The following is a 21,130-nucleotide window of genomic DNA, read 5'->3' on the forward strand; positions in this document are numbered from 1 at the left end:
AACATGTTTATCTTTCAAGTTACTACTTCAGTGTTTTTAAAACAAAATTTATTGAGGTTAAAATTCACATAAAATTAGCTATTTAAAAGTGAACAATTCAGCGGCTTTTAGACCAGTCCAGGATGGCGTACCATTTCCATCATTACAAAGTAAGAACTCACACTTCTTCAGCAGTCTCTCCCCGCTGCCTGCCTTCTCAGCCCTGGACAACTTCTGGTCTTTCTTTATCGATGGATTTATCTATTCTGGATAGTTCCTATTACCAAAACCACATAACGACCCTTTCTGCCTGGCTGTGTTCACTTGACAATGTCTTCAAAATCATCGCTGTTCTGTAGCAGAACTTTATTTCTCCTTTGGGAGAAGTTTCCTCCCACGGCATGGCTAGAAGGCCATTTGCATGCCCAGGCCTGCAAGGTGGACATGAGGCTCTTTCCTCCGGGGCCATTGCGACAGTGCGTCTAGGAGCCTGCGTGTGAACATGTACTTTCTTGAGTTCCCGTTTTCAGTTCTCTGGGGTAACAGACCTAAGAGTAGAATGGTGGCTCATCCGGTATTTCTAGGTTTAACCGAGTGAAGAACGCTCAAATGGTTTTCCACGGTCTCTGCACCATGTGACAGTCCCACCACCACCACACCAGGGTTCCCATGTGTCCACTTCCTCGCCAACACCTGCCACTTTGCTGTGGCTGCTGCTCTAGCCAGTCGCTTCCCTCGTGACCAGTGCTGCTGAGCACCTTCTTATGGACTTTGTCAATCGTGCTCCTACTGTGTCTGAAAGAATGGACACTCTCGATCTTGGTCCATTTTAAAACTGAGCTGCTGATCCTTTTGTTAGTGAGTTCTAAGAGTCTTAATGTGTTTTGGATGCTAGGTCTTTATCAAAAATGTGATTTGGAAATATTTTCTGCCTTTCTCTAGGTTGTCTCTTCACTCTTGTCACAATGAACTTTAATTTTTAAGAAGTTATTAGTAGATTAAGTCCAAGTTATATTTTGTTGTTCTTGCTCATGATTTTGGTGTCATAGCTAAGTACCACACTACTTAAACTTTAAAAAGATAGTTTGCTAAAACATAAACACATAAGTTATTCTACAAATATATTGATTTAACCAATGTACTTCAAGCAATTAATAACTAGGTGATCAAAAGCAATCAGTAAATACGTTGTTATTATTGTTTTAAAAGATTTAATTGGGGACTCTTATAATAATCCATATATCAATTGTATAAAGCATATCTGTACATATGTTGCCATCATTATTTTATAAACAGTTACTTTCTGTTTGAGCCCTTGGTATCAGCTCCTCTATTTTCCCTCCCTCCCCACTCTCCCACCTTCACAACTCCTTGATAAGTTATAAACTATTATTATTTTCATATCTTACACCACATGCTGTCTCCCTTCCCCCATGGTTTTTGTTGTCTGTCCCCCTGGGGGTGGGGGTGTTATGCATCGATCATTGTGATCGGTTTCCCATTCATCTTTTCCTCCCCTCACCTTCCCCTACCCTCCTGACGTCACCATTCTCACTTCTGTTCCTAAGGGGGTTATCTGACTGAATTCTGTGTGTCCTGAGCTCTCACCTGTCCCAGTCAGTGTACATGTTCTGGTCTAGCCACAAAGGTTAATTTTGTAAAATTTAGATTTCCAATTACATTTTCTTTCAATGAAATCAATAAAGTTGATAAGAGACTTATCATTTTATATACAAAATAGACATAATTGAATCGAAATTGAAAATAATAGTCACAGATATAGAAATTATGTCTTAGGGTTTTCTAGTACTTTGATATATATGTAATATTTGTTCTTTAATTCAATATTTTCTTGTGTTTAAAAATCAGTATATTCCATAAAGTAAAACTACCAACTTAGAAGCTAAATCTTTCTTCTTTGATAAACTTCTTGAATCTACCAAACAACTTCAAAATATATATAAAAAATACAAATAAAGACAATAAATGATCTCCTCATACCAACAGCCAAAATCAATGAACTCTAGCAAAGACACTGACTTTTAAACAGCTACCAAGAGAAATTCTCAAAGAGCAAAAGTAAAGAGGGGACAAAATGGAAGAAAATGAACAGAGAAACGTACTCCATTCTCTTCTCCATACAACAAAGGTTGTAGGGCTGCTCCCAATGGCAAAGTCACAGTATCTATCTATGTAGTGCAGTGGGGTCAACCTGTACATCACAGCCCCTTTGTGGGGAGAATGACCCTCTCACAGGGGTCACCCAATTCATAACAGTAGCAAAATGACAGCTATGAAGTAGCCACGAAAATAATTTTGTGGTTGAGGGGTCACCACAACATGAACTGTATTACAGGGTCGCCACATTAGGAATGTTGAGAACTCCTGATCTAGTGGGATACACATTGGGCTGTTAACCCTAAGGTCAGCAGTTCAAACCTACCAGCCACTACACGGGACAAAGATGATGCTTTCTGCTCCTGTAAAGTTTTAGAGCCTCAGAAAGGCCTACGTAGATAGGGTTTGTTATTCGTATCTACACACACACACACACACACACACACACACACACACACACACACGGTGTACGTGTATATCTCAAACTTTCTTTAATAGTGCAAGACAGTAGTAAGACTAACATAAAAAGGTGGAACTATTTTAAAGCAAAACAAAAATAAGATTAAATAAAGCAGTAAAGGCACAGAACAAGGTAGGGGATATGGACGAAGGAATGGTTAGGTCAGTGAAGTACTATAAAACGTGCACATTCTGGAAACACCTGTATTACCTGCATAAAGGTTTGAATGCTGTTTTCTACGTAATATTTGGCTCTGTCAATATCATCTTGCAGGAGGTAAAGGAGACTCAGTTCTTGACTGTAGTGAAGCTCTAGGAGAACCTTCTGGAGCTCTGTGTTCACAGAGTCATCAACAAATGTCAGCAGTGACTGATCGTTGTCTCCATGAAGCAGCAACTTGAGCTTACTGCGGATCATGTAAGGTAAATAAGTCTCCTAGAAAACATCAACATTGACCTATAACTTCAGAAAGTCCATTTATTATCACAATAAGCAGCCTGGGCAGTGTACTGGACTGCTAACTGCAAAGTCAGTGGTTGGCGTCCCCCAATCACTCCTCTGGAGAAAAGGCTGTCTGCTCCTGGAGAGATTTAAATGTCTCAGAAACCCAAACGAGCAATTCTACTCTGCCCTACAGGGTCACTATGAGTTGGAATCAACGCAGTGTCAGTGCGTTTGCTTTCAGTTACCACCACCATATTCTTTGGTTTAATTTTTAGCTCAAATTTTTAGCCCAAATTGATGTGCACTGTTTCAAGTAGTGATTTAACAAAACTACAGTGTTTTAAGGACCGCGATCTCCTGAAAGTTTCGGACACCCACAAGAGCAGTTCTCCTCTGCCTACGAGGGTTGCTATCAATTGGACTGAACTCAACAGGAATGAGCTAGTGACAATGTGTTAAGCCCTTCATTTAAAAGAGCTAATTTTGTAGTCACAAACTGTAAAGCAACATGTCCTATGGGACACAGAATGACTTAAGAGCCCTAACCTAAGAGCTTACGGAACACTGAAGAAAGTGTAAATGCAGTCACAACTGCAGCCACTGTACCAGCTCACTCGCGGCCGGATGCTCGGAGACACAGTGACCTGCACAACTTTTTTTGTAACGTAAGAGGAAACTTTCTTCCATGTTGTCATCCCAGGGAAAGTAATATTGTTTTAAGATATATTCCATTCTTTTGAAAGGACGAGCTACAAGTTATTAGAGATGTCAAATTGCCAGGAGCTCTGGGTAGTGTTAACGCGCTTGGCTGCTACTGGAGAGCTCAGCAGTACACTCCCCGGTCGCTCTGGGGAGAAAGGAGTGGCGGTGTGCTCTGGTCAAGAGTCACAGCCTTGGAGGCCGCACTGGGCAGTTCTGCTCTGTCCGATCGGTCACTATGAGTTGGAATTGACTTGATGGCACTAGGTTTTGGCTTTGTGGAGTGTTGGGGGGGAGTGAGGTTATATCAATATCCCCGATAACTAAGTACTGCCCTGTTTTTGAAAAGTTTTAAACAACTGTGTTGGTGAGAAAATTCTTGAACATTGAGACCATTCATTTCAGTGACCAACCTGATAAAATGGCTCACTCCACATCTTACTCAGATCTGGAGGCTGCTCGCTGTCCACACCGGCTGTAGAGCAGTACGCCAGCGACTTCCACTCCGTGAGGTGGTCATAGCACTCCAACGAGGCCAGTTCCCAAAAGTCCTTTTCTGCTTCTGTGGGGTCACCATCCAACCAGTCCTGTTTATTGATAGCCTGACAGAGAAACATTATTCTACAAGGATGCACAGAATACAAAAGGAAATAGGAGGGATACAGCATCACACTAAGGACAATCAATTTCAGATTTGTGAACAAGGTAAGAGAAAAGAGAAGAATATTCAAAGCAACACTGAAAGGCAACTTTTGTTAACATCTGAATATAAGAGTCCTAATCCAGAAGAGACCATTACCAGGATAACCATCTAATCCAGATTCAGATCATAGGTGACTATTAACTGCATTCAAGCCTGGGCTGTTGACTACGTAGCAAGTTCTTAGAATGGCGATTGTAACATATTTTTAAAGGCTATTTATAAACAATTGACAGTATACAATAAAATTATCATTTAAAAGAATATTAGCAAAAATATGATAAATCCATTAAAAGAAATGATACAATTGATAGTATAAAATCTGTATGCACACTCAAGTCTCTAACCACTAACCTAAGTGGGCACTACTGCTGGACAGGTGTCCTCCACCTGGGAGGTCCCAGCCCACGAAATACAGAAAGTCCAATATTCAACAGACAGTCGTCCTCCGCACACCAGTTATTCTTTACTCTTTTACAGACATTTTTACTTACTAAGTGAAAACAATCTACTTAAGTAGAATTTATGAATAGTAAGAGAAGATATAGAAATGATATCTCAGAGCTTTCTAGTGCTTGGGACTTTTTTTTTTCTTTAATTCATTGGCATTTTCTTAAAATGGGGTAAGAAATAACAACAATAATTAGTTCACATTTGGAATAATAATAAAGAAGTCTCTTATTAACCTTTTGATGAAATCTAGGGAATTGGATCTATAAAAACTGAAATATTACAAAGCTCTAAATGGCACAGCTAAAATTTCTTCCCGCAGGAAAATAAGACCATTTAAGTGACTGCTGTATTTGCCAGATGTGGACTTTACCTCATTATACAGCGTACTGGCTTCAGAATAGTCACTTCGGGCTTCTGCTAGTAAGGCCTTCTGGGTAACTTGCTTCGTTCCTATTTCACTGCTGAAAATACCACGGAGGACGTCATATTCTCCAATTGATCTGTACAATCTAGAGTATGAGCAAACAAAGGTCCAACTAAATTAAAGTGACATTTTATGTCTGTTTTAGTTAGATGACATTAAAGCAATATGCCAAACATAATATTAAAATATATATGCTATCTTTCTTTGTTAAAATGTGCATAATTAAACATTTCTCGAAGTTATAATTGTACACAAAGGGAAATCTGAAAATATCAAAGGTTCACATGTATGAACTGTTTCTTTGAATAAGTATTAATTCATTGCAGTAATTTATATACTTATCCTAGTAAGTGACCCAATTAGAATCCAATTCCTATCCATTCCAAGAATCTATTCATTTAACTAGAAACTCAAAAGCAAAAAAACCAAGTAATCCTCGCCCGCCTGATGCTACATTTTAATCCATGCTCCCCCGAGCACCTCAGTTCCACTGACAGGCAACTTTCTTACAGCATTTAGTGTCACCTCTTCATGTGAGCACGAGTCTTACTTGATCCTAGCCACCAAGTGTAACATATTCCCAAGTAAGTATTTAGTAGGTACTAGCTTGTATTCCCCTGAAATTTCTTTTCCATCTTTCAAGTCTCAAGGAAAATGTCATCTCTTTCACAAAAAGACAAACAGAATTTGTACTGAATGGCCCACTGGGACTTCCAGAGCCGGGTGTCCTTTCCAGGGACTAACTGCATGATTTCATCAAAAGAGTGCCTCTGAATCTCCCCTAGAGCCCACTTGTTCCAAATTTGGATAAATGCGCATCTCTTATTGTCTCAATTATAGAGCATGGAAGGCAGGGGATCATAGGTGCCAAGAGCTAGGTAGAAGGGGTGGCGTAACAATAGCTTCCAATTCAGTTTAGGATGAGATGAGAGCTACAGACTTTCCCCACTAACTCAGAAAACATCTCAGCTGTATTTATACCAGAAACGAAACTGGTTCCAAGGTTTCCAGGTCATGTACAGTATAGCTGTTGATCAAAACAATGGCTGGTTGAATTACATTCACACCACTCTGCTTGCAGGGAATGAGGAACTACTAAATATAGTTAGAAAAGCTTAGGCCCTTAAAAGTTGTGCACTCCATTTGGCTGCAAATTCATCTCACCTGGGTTTCTCACTCCCAGAAAGAATTAGATATGCCAGGTGGTTTTTCTCATTTAGATGTCGGAGTCCCCAAGGTGTGACCATCTCCTACTTCCTACTCCAGCTAACTCTGCACCAAGGTGAATGCACTTTCTGCTGCATGGTTAGTTCTGTAATTCTGAGGTGTCTGAGCCTGAAAGTGCTCACGGTACTCAATTAAGACCGAAAGAGGGAAATGACTACAAAACAGTGAAAGGCGTAAGGGTCTCCCCTCTGTATTTTTACTATCTTTCTTCACAGAAACCAGAGAGGTAAAAGCCAGTAGAAATGTAAGTCAGTTTTCAAGCTTTATCAAATGTCTTGCTTCAGAATTAAGAACTGGCTGTCATAGGACTAAAATCTCAGAAAAAAAGGAAAGCTTAGACACAATGTTAAATGGCAGAACTCCAGGATGGAATTTGGTTTTTCCAAATAAATATAACTGCATTAAATTATTTCTAAATCGTTTGACCCTGGGAGATAACAAATGATCCTCCATTCAGTTTCTGAGAAGAGAAAAACATGCTCAGCATCAGAGACAAAATTACCGGCACACTTCAGAGGAAATTAGACTTGGCAGGCAATAAGCTGTGTCCCACTGAACATCTACTGCGGGAAGCCTAATGCTCTCGCTCTGGAGCAAGATGTTCCTTGACTCAGGCAATGGAACTCATTTGAAAGAGTTTTTAAGAAATTTCACAGATGCCTTCCTATCACCCTGGTTTGCTATCCTAATGAAGCAAAGGTCTGTCTAAATTAAAACTGAACCGAAAGTGCTGGGTCGGTTCCAACTCAAGGCAACCCCATGTGTCGCAGGGTAGAACTGCATCCTAGCGTTTTCTACTATTTACAGAAGTAGATAGTCAAGTCTTTTTGTTTTAATTGTCATGGGGCGAATTAGAACCTGTCCCCTTTAGGTTAGGAGTGAAGCAGAGACTGCTTGTACCACCCAGTCGTGGAGATGAGCACAAACCACTCCTGCCTCACGTGGGTCAAACCTGTGGTCATCATAGTGCTGTCCCGAGAGGCTTACTTTGCCAGCTCAATCCACTGGAGGGCTTCAGGAGTAGGGTGGGATGTTCCCCGGGCTCGCTTGGCCAGAGGCTCTGGGGGCTCTAGGTGGAGCAAAGCTTCTTCCAGGAGCAGGATACCAACAGGCTGCTGTAAGCTGGCCAGGCAGCTGGCGCTCACCAAGCCCGGGTCAAGGCAGAGCAAGTCTGGGTGTTGGCAACTCACTTCCTGGGAAACCACAAACACGCAGTTATTCCTTTAGCCTGCGGTCTTTGAACCATATCTTCATAAATCAGTAATACGCTTTACTGGACATAAAAGAAAGCTTTGATGTCAGTAGGAGTTTCACCGTGTAATTGTATTAGCTTTCCTCAATCTTTAATTTGCTCAACAGAGGAAATGACCTAATTTTTATCCTTCCAAACCAGGAATTAATTGAAAGCAAAATACCAAGATTTCTATACCTCCAAACAATTGTTGTTCCCAGGAATATTTATCCAATTAACCGATAAGGAAACACAGAAACAAAGAGATTTCATACCAATTATCCAAAATGTGGGTATCCACATCACATCTGTTATTCTGACATCCCTTTTTTCCCCTCCCTTTCTATCCACTCTCTGCCCCAGGGTTAATTTATTCAACAATATTGAAGAATACATTAGGAATCATTATATTGAACTTTGTAACTCTCTGAGTACCATATAAACACAATAACAATGAAAAACAAACCTCAAACTAGTATCTGGAACATTATACATACTAAGACAGCATTTTCATTTAAGCAAACCTGCGAAGTCACACAGAAGCCAGCACCTGCTGACAAATTAACACCTGACATCAGCCCTCCCTCCCGCATCAGCCGTAGCACACTGACTGATCTGTCAGGGCCACGGCGAGCACGTTCTAAATAGGGTACAGACAAGACTAGAAACCCCACAAAGCAAACAAACAAAGGGAAAACAAAGTACTAGCCTCTCCTAAAAAGAATACCACAGAAAAGAAAAATAAAGCTCTACTTCAATTAGTAACGTAGCAAAACTGTCTTGAGGAGATGGAATCTCAGTATGAAATATAGAATGGTAAAATACATTTTTAATATTCAAATCTGCTACCCATCCTACAAATATAAAGTGCTGTCTGGGTTCCAGACACTGTGGCAAACACAGTTTTCCTCCCAGCTTCTGGAGCATTAGGTTCGTTTGTCTTTGGGGCCCCAAAGCAATCATTCATGAATGGTTTTAATAAAATAACCACTGTTAGGACACATGTAAACATGGGCTCACAATCTAAGCGAGCAATTTAAGTCTATTTTCAAAAAGACTATTTGCATAATCATGTTTGCAGAACCATTTTAATTTATCAACCCTGATGAGGTAGTTAGTTAATTGTGCCAATACACACATGTGGGGTTAATTGAAGGGCAGAGGGATAAATGGCTCAGTAAGCCTCGCCTTTCTGATGGTCGGACCAGGGTGCAGCTACCTTAGCCAAGTTCTCTGCTTCAGCTGGCAAGGCTCACTTCCTGTAAGACATCCCTGAGGAGAGGCCACATGGACCTACCCCGATGCAGCCCTGGGTGCTGGAGCACTTGTGTGGAGACCCCTGCCAGCGCTGACTTGGCTTTCCTCCTGCAGTAGGCACCACTGCATGTGTTTTGTGAGATGGAGGAGGACTTTGTGGACTGGTGTCGGACATATGGGTTAATGGGTTACTGGTGTCGGACATATGGGTTAATGGGTTAATGTTGAACTTGTGGGCTTGGGCAGCATTGGGTTAGGATGTTTTCTTGGTGCACACTTAAACTTTATATAAAACTCTCTCTTATACATATGAGTTTCTGTGGATTTTCTTCTCTAAAGTACTCAGACTAATGCACCAGATATGCTAAGCAAAAGAAAAATTTCAGTCACGTGATTTTACTTATTACAAATTCCAAGTTCATAATCTGAATATGTCATAAGCCGGAGCCTATCTCTTTATGTAAGTGTATGCATATGAATTTACATGTGACTATATGCCAATGTATATTAATGCATATAGTTATGGATACTTTTAAGCATAACCCCAAGCCTTGTGGGATTGGTTTTCTAGGTCTGAAAAGATTTGAAGGATTAGGACCATAGTCTCATGAGATGGTTTGCTCAATTGGCATGGATAAACTCTACAAAGTTATAGTCTACAATGAACTTGGTGACTAGCTCCTAAAGCTATCCACTGTACAATTATTAGTCTTTACTCACCTGGAACAAAACAGAAAGAAGAAAACTCAAAGAAGCAACTAGTAAACAAAAATAATAGTTTACATAAACTACTTTCTCAACTACTTTGAAACTTAAGAGCAAGGAGGGTACCTGGTTACCACTACTGACAATTCTGAACAAAGCAACAGTAATTGAACCCTGATAGAAAGAGAAGTGTGGAACAGAACATCAAAAAACCAAACAAGACTTACAGGACTCTCAACACTGTTGTCCTCAGTTATTCTTTAAAGCTTGAACTGAAGCTGTCACACTTGCAGGCACTTTTTAGCTAAGTAACAGACTGGCCCACAAAATAAAGACCATCCTCACTGAGTACCATGCTCGTTGAAAAAAAAATACCATCTATATGAGGCCAGATGGTCAACAATTAGCTCAGAGCGAACAGGAAAATGTAAGAGAAGCTGGGCAATAATGAAACAGGACTCACCAGAATGAAAACACGGAGAATGTGCGCTCATTGTGATGAATGTACTAGTGTCAGCGAACAATGTGTGTACAAAATGTTGAATGGGATGCCAAACTCCCATGGAAATCTTAACACTCACACTACCCAATAAAATACTATTTTTAAAAGGTCTGCTAACTGTTCTGTAGGACAGAGCAGGATCTCTAAAGAAGAAAAGCACAGTAGTTTCAGACACGAGCCCCAAGGAAACCGAAGCAGTGCAAATGCACACACAATGCCCTATCCAGAAACACAGCGAGTCGGCAAGCCGCAAGGAGAGCCACCAGAGTATGCCTTCTTCCTTAGCGATGAATGTTCCTTACCACCAACAATGGCAAAAAAGAGGGCCACTGCTAGCAACACTACTTTCCAAAAACATTTCAGGATACAATGTAAAGAGAAACAATCTGAGACAATGGCCGGAGCAATATTTAATTCTTGAAACCTCTTTTATCTTCACATGGCGATGAGAAAACCAATACAGGAATTCTATTATGGGACTCCCTAAGTAGTGTAAATGGTTAAGGTGCTTCGTTGCTTGCTGAAAGGTAAGAAGTTCCAGTCTACTCATAAGCACCTTGGGAAAAAGGCCTCGACAGCCACGTCCAGAGCCAATCATGAGAAACGCAATGGAGCACAGGTCTGCTTTACCACACAAGGCTCACGACCAAGTGGGAGTCAACTTGCAGTGACTGGTTTGTTTCCTTTTCCAACTTACACATTATTAGATGTGAAGAATAGAGGTCATGAAGAAACTACGTAATACTTTCATGCTATACTAAAAGCCATCTCAAAGAATGACATTCCAACTCACATTAGTAAGTCACTGCTACTTATACATCATATTGAAAATATGACTATAACATATTCCAAAAATTGAAAGAAAATCACACAAAACCAAGAATACTATACCCACCCAAATTATTTATTATTAACACATTGCGGACAGATCCTGCAATGAATGACGGGGGAGTGCGGACTGGAGACCCAAACAAAGCCCATTTGTAGGCCACTGGAGATGCCCTGGCAGAGGGGTCTCGGGGAGGAGACGAGCCAGACAGGGTATGATGTCGCAACAATGAAAAATACAACTTTCCTCTAGTTCCTAAATGCTTCCTCACACCCCCCCCCCCACTATCATGATCCAAATTCTACCTGGCAAGTCTGGCTAGACCAGAGGATGGACACTGGTACAGATAGCAACCAGAAACACAGGGAATCCAGGGCGGGTGGATGATCCCTTCAGGACCAGTAGTGTGAGTGGTGATACTGGGAGGGTATAAGGAGGGTAGGTGGGAAAGGGGGAATTGATTACAAGGATCTCCTCCCTGGGGGACGGAGAGCAGAAAAGTGGATTAAGGGAGACGTCAGACAGGGAAAGATATGACAAAATGATAATTTATAAATTATCAATTTGATAATTAATTATCAAATTATCATTTATAAGAGGGAGGGGGGAGCGGGAGGGAGGGGAAAAACTGAGGACCTGATGCCAGGGGCTTAAGTGGAGAGCAAATGTTTTGAAAATGATGAGGGAAATGAATGTGCAAAAATGTGGTTTACACACTTGACATATGTATGGATTGTGATTAGAGTTGTATGAGTCCCTGATGATTAAAAAAAAAAATTGGTTTAGACCAGAGCATGCACACTGCTACAGATAAGAGCCCGCAACACAGGGAATCCAGGAGTGATAAACCCCTCAGGGCCAACAGTAGAGACACCAGGAGGATTAGGGGAGGGTGGGGAGAGAAAGGGGGAACTGATCACAGGATCAACATATAAGCCCCTACCAGAGGGATGAATAAGGGAAAAGTGGGTGAGGGGCGACGGAGGACGATATAAGATATGGAAAAACTAATCTATTACTTATCAAGGATTCATGAGGGCAGGAAGCCAGGGGAGTGAGGGGAAGAAATGGGGAGCTGAAGTGGGAAGAGGATGATGGGACATATGTGCAAATGTGCTTGACAGAGTGGAGGAATATATGGATTATGGATTATGATAGGAGATGTAAGAGCCCCAATAAAACTATTTTTTTAATTTAATGAAAATACGACTATTTTACTTCAAGGGGGGTTACTCATTATGAAAATGAAAATGGAATAAAAATTATTTTCTAAGGGATTTCTAATAATTTCTGATTTCATTGACCAAAAAAAAAATCCCAAAATATCTCTTCCAAGAAAAAATTCATCTTCCATTAAGTATGCTTAATTAAAAGTAGGTAGGCCTGCATGAAGTTTTCTGCCTCAAAAAGGACCCCCTAGTCAGATGGTGGCCCACACCACCAGGCCCGGATCTGTTCTTCCCGGGGTACCGGCTAGCCTCCACTATCCAGTCCTATTCCTCAAGCACTGTGCTTGATTCTAGCGGAGCTTAAGCTCTCTCTCTCTCTATGTCTGCCCATTATCAATTGCTCACCAGACTACGAGCTGGATGAGGCCAGGTACTTCCTCACTTCCTCACTGTGAATATGCCAATGCCTCTTGAAGGCAGGCAAGAGGCAGGAAAGAACTTTGAGAAACACTACATATGGAAGTTATTCGCTTACCATAAAAGAAAACACTTTTTACACTATTTGATTTCAGATTATTTTGTCGTGCGTATATTTTTTTGAAGAAAAGTTCAAATAAGTTACATGGACCCTTTTGGGAAGTAAATATTATCTGTCAAACATCCTGTCACTATCAAGTTTGAACTTGATATACAAATAAAGTTATAGGAACATAGTCACGTGAAGCAAACGCCAAACAGAAAAAAAAAACAAACTCAATGCCACTGAGTTGATTAAGGCTCATAGTGATCTTATAGGGCAAGGTAGAAGTGCCCTTGTGGGTTTCCAAGATCATCTCCTCTTTATGGGAGTGCAAAACCTCATCTTTCTCTCTTGGAGTCACTGGTGGCTTCGAACATCTGACCTTGAAGTTAACAGCCCAATTCATAGCCACTATGACACCAGGGCTTCAGCTGACACAAACACAGACAATGAACACTCTATCCATAGAGCGTGTGCATATTTTTACCTGAACACAAGAGACAAAAGGTGGAAAGAAAGAATAAGTGGTATTAAGAAAATTATTGAAGTCCTGGAGCAATTTCTTAGTAACGTTGTTTCTTTCTGACATGGTCTTGAATTTATCCATCTCCTTTAGAATTCCAGAAAACAAGCTGCCAAAGAGCTGCTTTGCGATTACAGGGTCTCTCTGTAAAACATTTCAAACAAGTGCAGATTAGGAGGGGAAGTGAAAGTGCTGTAATCCACCAATACCAGCCACTTTTAGAACACAACGTGTGCAGACACATCTACACTTGGCCACTTGTGAGTCTGATCACCAGCTTTCTCAGCTTTGACGCGTAACCGAATATATTCACAGCGTCATTGTGAGGAGTCGTCAAGATAATGCATATCTAGGATCATACTCTTGATTGGTGCACAAAAAGGTTAATCGTATTTTAATATTATTTGTCTATCAGTAGTATCATGGCAAAGCTTAAATAACTCATTGGTAAGCTTAAATGAAGTATTAATGTTCATCTTCAAAGTCTCATTATGAAATCAAGCCAGCCAGCATTTAAACTGTTAAAGCACCAATTGGGGAGGTCTGGCCTCTCCAACCCCCAAGGCACTTTCTGATTCATGTCTAATACATAGTTCCTGGAGGGTAGTATCGGTATTTACAGTGAGCGCTACCTAAATAATGTGGCTTTTGTCCTTGCTTCTTGAGACTCATTTCCAGCACCTTAAAAGCTCTTCAGATGTGTCTGATGTGTCTGGTATCCAGAAGCAGTCCAGACCGCACCAGAGCAAATGAAGAGATTCTTGAGTGGGGGCTGGCCAGGTCGGAAAGACTCAGAGCAGGATGGAGGGGTTCAACCAACCTGGGGCAATGATTCATTCAAACATTACTATATGTCCCTCCCTGTCCCCCAAAAGACACTTCCAACTCACAGCCACCCTAGTTAGGGTTTCTGGGACCATCAATCGTTAGGTAAGCAGACCGCCTCACCTTCCCCTTCATCCTCAGAGTAGCGGGTGGGTTTATACCACCAACCTTGTGGCTAGCAGGCTGAACCAAAGTGCCAGCAGGGTTCCTTCGTGTTAAGTACAGACACTGCTGATGTTTAATATACATTAAACATACTGCCTCATGTACTGAAATCTGAGAAATATAAAGTAAAACAGTCCTCCCTAACAGAAAGGTGTATACCATAAATTTTCAAACACAGTGCCATTTGCCTCTCCTTTTTACAAACTCATAGTAAAAATTAGTGAAACTGAAGCACTGACATGTGCCCATCAGTACAGGGGTTAAGCCTTTCAGGACAGTCAGGGGGCACGATATGCCAGAAGGGGCAAGAGTTAAGATATCATGGACGAGACAGTCTCATGAGTACTGTGTGTAAGGTACCAGGGACCCTGACCATGACAGGAGGATAGCAAGCTCAAGTGCTTCAAAGGGTGCCTGGTCCTTACCTCCTTCCGAACCTGATACGGCACTCTGCTAACCTGAACTTTTTCACCTATCTAATAGCTGTCAATTCATGAGACTCCTGGGAGATCAAACGATGGGGTGAAAGAGTTGTTTAACTATTAAGACCTGGTAGTTACATGAATTTATATGGGACAAAACTGCAGAGAATAAAGTACATACAAATGAGCCCATGAAGGAAGATGGAGCCAAACAAGATATAAAGTGCAGGTACCCAAGTCCACTTCTCAATCTGGAAACTGTATTACCATCAGACACAACATCACCACTAGGGGGTGCTGGGGGAACATACAAAGGGCTCTGTGCTGTTTTTTGTGACTTATTATTTCACCATAAGTTTAAAAGTAACAAAGGGTACATAAAATCTACTATGATAACCAGAAATGGAAATGGAGATATAAAGTAAAGCACTGCGTGTTAGTGTCTAGCATAATGCTGTGTATACTGTACTCTTTACTTAATTTTAAAGTGTTATCTCACACCACTGGGGACGCTGCCAGAAAACGGCAAAGCGAAGATTAACACACGGTCTTGTAACTAAGCCTCTACTGTGATGATGCAGGCTCCGTTTAAAACACAATGTTGCCTCAACCACTGTGCCCTACTAATAGTACAGCTCAGAATTGTTATCAGAGACTTGTGTGTTAACAGAAAACTTGACCACTCAGGGACAGACCTGGGCTACAGCTTGCAAGGGGGCGATCAGATTGCTGTGTTTAATCTGAATGTCAGGAAGGTCTCCTTGGCGGTAACTTCTATACAGAATGACTTGGGCGTTCTGCTTCATTTTTAGCTCACTTTTGATCTCCTGTAATAATGAGAATAAAGGAAATTTAGAATTTTCATAACCTTTGTGAAATTCAAAACTATCAGCAACCATCTTTTAGCATAAAAGATTACCAGACAGGGAGAAGGTGGGGAGAGTGGGGAGGAAGGGGGAACCAACCGCCATGATCGGCATAAAACCTCATCACTACCCCCTCCAGGGGGACGAACAACAAGAAACCATGGAGGAAGAGAGACAGCAGTCAGTGTAAGATACAAAAATAAAAATAATTAATCAAGGGGTCACTAGGGTGAGTGGGGGTGGGAGGGAAAAAAGAAGAGCTGATCCCAAGGGCTCAAATAGAAATTAAATGTTTAGCAAATAATAATGGCAACATATGTACAAATATGCTTAATACAACTGATGTATGGATTGTTATGAGTCCCCAATAAAATGATCTTTACAAGAAAAGTGAAATTACAACTCTTTGGGCTAAGCACTGACAATTTTATTGGCTGTGGTAAATCCAACCTAAAAATGATTTTGGCAGAAGAATGAAACATGTAAATGCTCATTTTACAGTTCTCTCAGTAGTCATGAAATGGAAGAATCCTTTGCTCTATGCCCTCTGTCCCTGTGGACTAGTGTCTCCTGCAGCTTTTCACTAGCAGGCAGCCCATCTCAACCACGATTTCCTGCCAGACTGGTTTCTGTCCTGCTCCTTTCAGCAATTCATCTTCGCCAGCAGTACTCCTTGCTGCCTCTTCCCAACACTGCACCAGCTATATTCTGAAACAAGGGCATTGGCTGCTGCTACCTCTACAAACTAACACCCGAAACCGTACCTGGACGAGAGGTGACAAGTGGCCATGATGAGAGAGGCCCTGTGTAGATGCTGAGCAACCTAAGAGCCCCCCCCCCCCCCCACTCAGCAACGAAGGCCTCCTCAGGCGGGGCGGTTCGATGCGACCCCTGCTTTGTGCTGGACAAACCACCCCAGCTGCACTCGCCACCCTGCAGTCTTGATTAAAACATACTGACTCGCATGGGACACAACAGAACGGTCGCTTCGGTTTCTGAGACTGCAAACTTTATAGAAACATTTTTTCTCCTGCAAAGTAATTGGTGTCTTTGAACTGGCAACCTTTCAGTTAGCAACTGAGTGCTTCAGCATGGTGCCACCAGCTCTTTCTTCAGCTGACTCAACAATTCAACTCAACTTACTGCCATCGAGTCGATTCCTCCTCACAGTGACTAGGCACTACACATCTGGAGCCAGAAGGACTCTTCCTAGCTGGCAGGCAGAGCTCCTGTCCTTGAAATAAGCTGTCGTTAAAAAGACAGGAGTTGTGCTTGCTTCGGCAGCACATAGACTAAAACTGGAACAATACAGAGATTGGCATGGCCCCTGCGCAAGGATGGCATGCAAATTCGCGACGCATTCCATATTTAAAAATAAATAGGATGAAAAGTGAATTATTGTCCCACAGAACCTACTTCATGCTTAGATTTTGAAGTTAATTAAATAGCTCCGGATTTAAATTCGGGTAGAACATTGCCAGTGTCTCCCCCACCCTCCCCACTTTCACAATCTAGCTTACTTTTATAAAAACATTGTGTTACGATTACTGATTAAGCAAAATTCAAGTAGATAAACAAGTCATTTTAAAACATTCTGAAAATGCTTCACTTCGTGAATCGAGGCTTCCACTCCTTCCCTGTCCAGGTGCTTCCAGGAAAAGTTGGTTGTAACAGAGTCTCAGACCAGGACCACAGCAGTGACCTATGACCTCGGGGGACTTAAGTAGTGGCCCCAAGGCCTGAGACAAAGAACGAGCCAATGCCAGAAAGCAGTTGCCGTTGTAGGCATTACACTTCGGGAATCCAGAGAGACCTTTTCCACCTCATTAAAAGAACCAGAATGGACTGATCCACAGAGAGGTGTGCTAAGAGGATCCTAAGGTTGGCAAGCAAGGCCCTCCTCTGAAGATGCAAGTCCCAAAAGCACAAGGCTGGATCCAATGTTGTCCTGCAGTCTCACAGAGGGCAGTGGAGATGGTGGCTCCTAAGTGGCCTCACTGCAGGCAATTCTGCTCTGGACGGGTTATGTGCGCCTCAAGGACGGCAACAGCAGACAGACATTTCTGACCAATAGCATGCCTGGAAAAGATACCCACCTTCTCTCGCTTGTGGTCCGCAGCACCTTTTCTGGCGTAAATCAAACTGAGCTTCTCTTGGTCCTTTAGAAAACGTCTACGTAATCTTAATATTTCTGTCCGATCATCGGGGCCTGAAGAAGAGAAAGCAGGTCCAGTTAGAGATGGGTCGTTCAATAGTGTGGTCACGCTCGTGTCCAGCCCAGAACCTGCCCCCGAGGGAGGGAGGTCACTTGCTGTTCTCATCAGCCACAGGTAGCTAGTACTGCTCTACTCGAAATAGAACTGGGTGGCTGGAAAGAACAGGAATGTATTTCCTTACAGTTCAAGTGGGTAGAAGGCCACATTCAGAGTTTGACTTGGGAATGTAGTCCTTTTGTATATATTTGGGGTATCCTCTGAGATCCCTGTCATTATTTATCATTACCGGGTAGCGCCTGTCTTCGTCATCTCTGGGATCTATTCGAATTGGGTGTAAGGGTTCACGTGGTGTGACTCCAACTGATTCAAACATTTCATTTATTAGATTATATATGATGGAAGGAATCCTGCTCTTCCCAAAGCCAACCAATGTTATTACAGAACTAAATTATAACAGTGTACAGCCAGAATTACAATACATAGTTTGGGGGAACATAATGTAACCCAAAACATTTGCCAGCCTTCTGAGCCAGGGCTTGTGGTTCTGCTAAGGTAATTTGCTAAGCCACAATCTTGCCCAGACATTGAACAGCTTACTATGCTAATGGGTACATAAAGCCTTTGCCGGGACTGAACATTTTGCAAAAAAGGTATGTAAACTCTTGTGGGGATTGGTCAGTTTTGCCATGCTGCTAGGATTAAGAGATAATCCCATAGAGGCTGGACACTAACACCAAGAAGAGTCTGGTGTGTGGACTGAGGGCCTCTACTCAAGGACTCCCTCAACGCAAGAACACCTTGCTTTAACTACTTGACCTTCCATGATACTCAGCTGTCCTACATGATCACTGAAGACAAAATGGGAACATAAGCAAATGTGGGTGTGGTGAAGAAAGCTGATGGTGCCCGGCTATCAAAAGAGATAGTGTCTGGGGTCTTAAAGGCTTGAAGATAAACAAGCAGCCATCTAGCTGAGAAGCAACAAAGCCCACATGGAAGAAGCACACCAGCCTGTGTGATCATGAAGTATCCATGGGATTAAGTATCAGGCATGAAAAACCCAGAACAAAAAATCTTAATGTGAATGAGGAGGAGTATAGCGTAGAGACCTAAAGCCCATCTGTAGACAATTGGACATCCCCTTACAGGAGGGTCACAAGGAAGAGATGAGCCAGTCAGGGTGCAGTATAGCACCGATGAAGCACACAACTTTCCTCTAGTTCTTTAATGCTTCCTCCCCGCCCTGCCCCCCACCCCCCCCGCACTATCATGACCCCAATTCTACCGTACAGGTAAGAGCTGGAAACACAGGAATCCAGGACAGATAAACCCCTCAGGACCAATCATGAGAATAGCGATACCAGGAGGGTAAGGGGATGGTGCGGGGGGAAAAGGGGGAACTGATCACAATGATCTACATATAACCCCCTCCCTGGGAGACGGCCAACAGAAAAGTGTGTGAAGGGAGACATTGGTCAGTGAAAGACATGAAAAATAATAGTTTATAAATTATCAAGGGTTCATGAAGGAGGAAGGGTGGGGGCGGGAGGGAGGGAAAAACTGAGCATCTGATACCAAGGGCTCAAGTAGAAAGAAAATATTTTTAAAATGATGATGGCAACAGATGTACAAATGTGCTTGACACAATGGATGGATGTATGGATTGTGATAAGAGCTGTACGAACTCCCAATAAAATGATTAAAAAATAAGAGTCTGGTATGGAACATGTCCTTTAGATCCCTGGTCCCTGAACCAAGAACCTCCTAGACCCAGAGGACAGAGAGCTGCAACTCTGGAGGTGGTGAGATGGCTTGACACAGGTGCAGCAGCACAAGCAGCAGCAATCAGGAGACTGGTCTCAGACCGTTACAGCTGACTTGCAGACCCAGAGAGAGGAAAAAAGCTAAACCGCTTCAGGCAGTAGGGAAAGTAGGGCACTTCTTGGTGAAGCTAAAGAGCTGTGACACTGGCCTGAGCATGGCAGAGGCCTAGAGTGAGGGTTGGCAGTGGGCACAAGGATAAATGAGGCCCAGCAGTAGGCAAGGTCAAAAGGACTGACTGTGGACACAGCCAAGAGAGAAGCTGAGAAACGGTTTGGCTGGCAGATGTCCTGATTGACAAATGGCATCTGCTATCTCAAGTTGTATCCCATTACTTTCCTAATAACGCACACAATCGTTGAGTATGGTACGTGAGTTGTTTGTGGCCATGGCAATGACCTAGTGAAAACAGCAGAGTGTGTCATGGGCAGGACGGCTGGTGTCATAATCGCCACACAAAAAAATTGAAGACTACAGGTATGTCAGACCCCCACCACAGAGGCATCAGCTTTGAGGTAATGGTGATTCTCTCTTCCTCCTTGGCGTGTGGACAAGTCTGACACCATTGGACTATAACATGTTTCTCTAAACAAAGAAAAGTCAAGCACTGGCACTAGACACCAGAAATGAGGAGAGAGGCTCACAGAAGGAATTTAGATAGTCAAGACCTTGATTTGAGAATCTCTTGTCTCCAACCTGCAAAAAAATTAATTTGCTCTTTAAAGGCACTGGTACAAGGCACTCCCGCTAACATTTCCTTTGACATACACCTACCCCAATGTTCTGTGTAGTCTCTAAATGAATGAACAGAGTTTAATATAGCTGCAAGGTTTTCCAGAGCACCTAAAAGTCTGCTTTCAACATGGTAAATACTTATTGTACATTGTCTGAAGTCAATTCTCAGGGACATACTCACTGGTTACATGAAAATATGGAGAGTCAGAAAATTGAAGAAGAAGACAGTCTAAACTAGTTTAAAGGTCAGGTCATTGAAAACACTTCCAGTAACCTTTCTTTACCTTTAACTTTGTTATCCACCTCATCTCCTGGAAGGGCCAGTCTCTTTTTGCCGAAATTAGGTCCCACTGGCTTCAAGGATGTTCTTGGTGCTTTTTCCCTCCTCTTGTGGACAAACAACAAGGAGGAAGACAGGGAATCGGATGTCGGTGAGACCATGTAATCTGCCAACGGGTCAATGCTGCTTCCAGTCAGCCAATTAAAGGAGCTCCGTCCATCTACAAAGGTACATGTGAGAAGGGATTACGCCATGTCTCACAACCCCACAATTTCTCCTGTGCTGCACAAAACCGTATGCAACAGGGCAAGACAGCTGGCACACACTGCAGGAGGGAGTCCCTGCCTGGGTAGTAACGGGCTGTGAAGACTCTGCTCTCAGCTCCAGGTGAGCAGAGGGACTGGAGACTGCAGGCTGGAGAAGCAGGGGATGTACTGTGAGTGTTGACACCCTTGCTCCTCAGTGGTGATGCTGGGGCATGGCTGCTCGCTACCTTCTGCAGGGTATTAGCATCCCTTTTGGTAATAAACTCTCATCATTTCTAACACAACCATCTTAAA

At 42.4% G+C, this 21,130-nt stretch overlaps 1 protein-coding gene and 1 non-coding gene across 2 annotated transcripts in view; one reads left to right on the forward strand and one right to left on the reverse strand.

The window, feature by feature from the left end:
- PRKDC (protein kinase, DNA-activated, catalytic subunit) overlaps positions 1–21,130 on the reverse strand; it is a 208,396-nt gene that overhangs the window by 55,731 nt on the left and 131,535 nt on the right. The window contains exons 59-66 of the mRNA XM_075549648.1: positions 20,575–20,790; positions 17,615–17,727; positions 15,348–15,479; positions 13,205–13,384; positions 7,492–7,697; positions 5,224–5,362; positions 4,114–4,302; positions 2,768–2,992 (exon numbers count right to left, since the gene is read on the reverse strand). Coding sequence (XP_075405763.1) covers positions 2,768–2,992; positions 4,114–4,302; positions 5,224–5,362; positions 7,492–7,697; positions 13,205–13,384; positions 15,348–15,479; positions 17,615–17,727; positions 20,575–20,790 — 1,400 coding nt within the window. The remainder of the gene's footprint in view (positions 1–2,767; positions 2,993–4,113; positions 4,303–5,223; positions 5,363–7,491; positions 7,698–13,204; positions 13,385–15,347; positions 15,480–17,614; positions 17,728–20,574; positions 20,791–21,130) is intronic.
- LOC142449507 (U6 spliceosomal RNA) lies at positions 16,787–16,890 on the forward strand. The gene has a single exon (XR_012784665.1). It is a non-coding gene; the product is annotated as a U6 spliceosomal RNA (small nuclear RNA).

This window comes from Tenrec ecaudatus, chromosome 5 (assembly GCF_050624435.1).
Source record: "Tenrec ecaudatus isolate mTenEca1 chromosome 5, mTenEca1.hap1, whole genome shotgun sequence".
Lineage (NCBI taxonomy): Eukaryota > Metazoa > Chordata > Mammalia > Afrosoricida > Tenrecidae > Tenrec > Tenrec ecaudatus.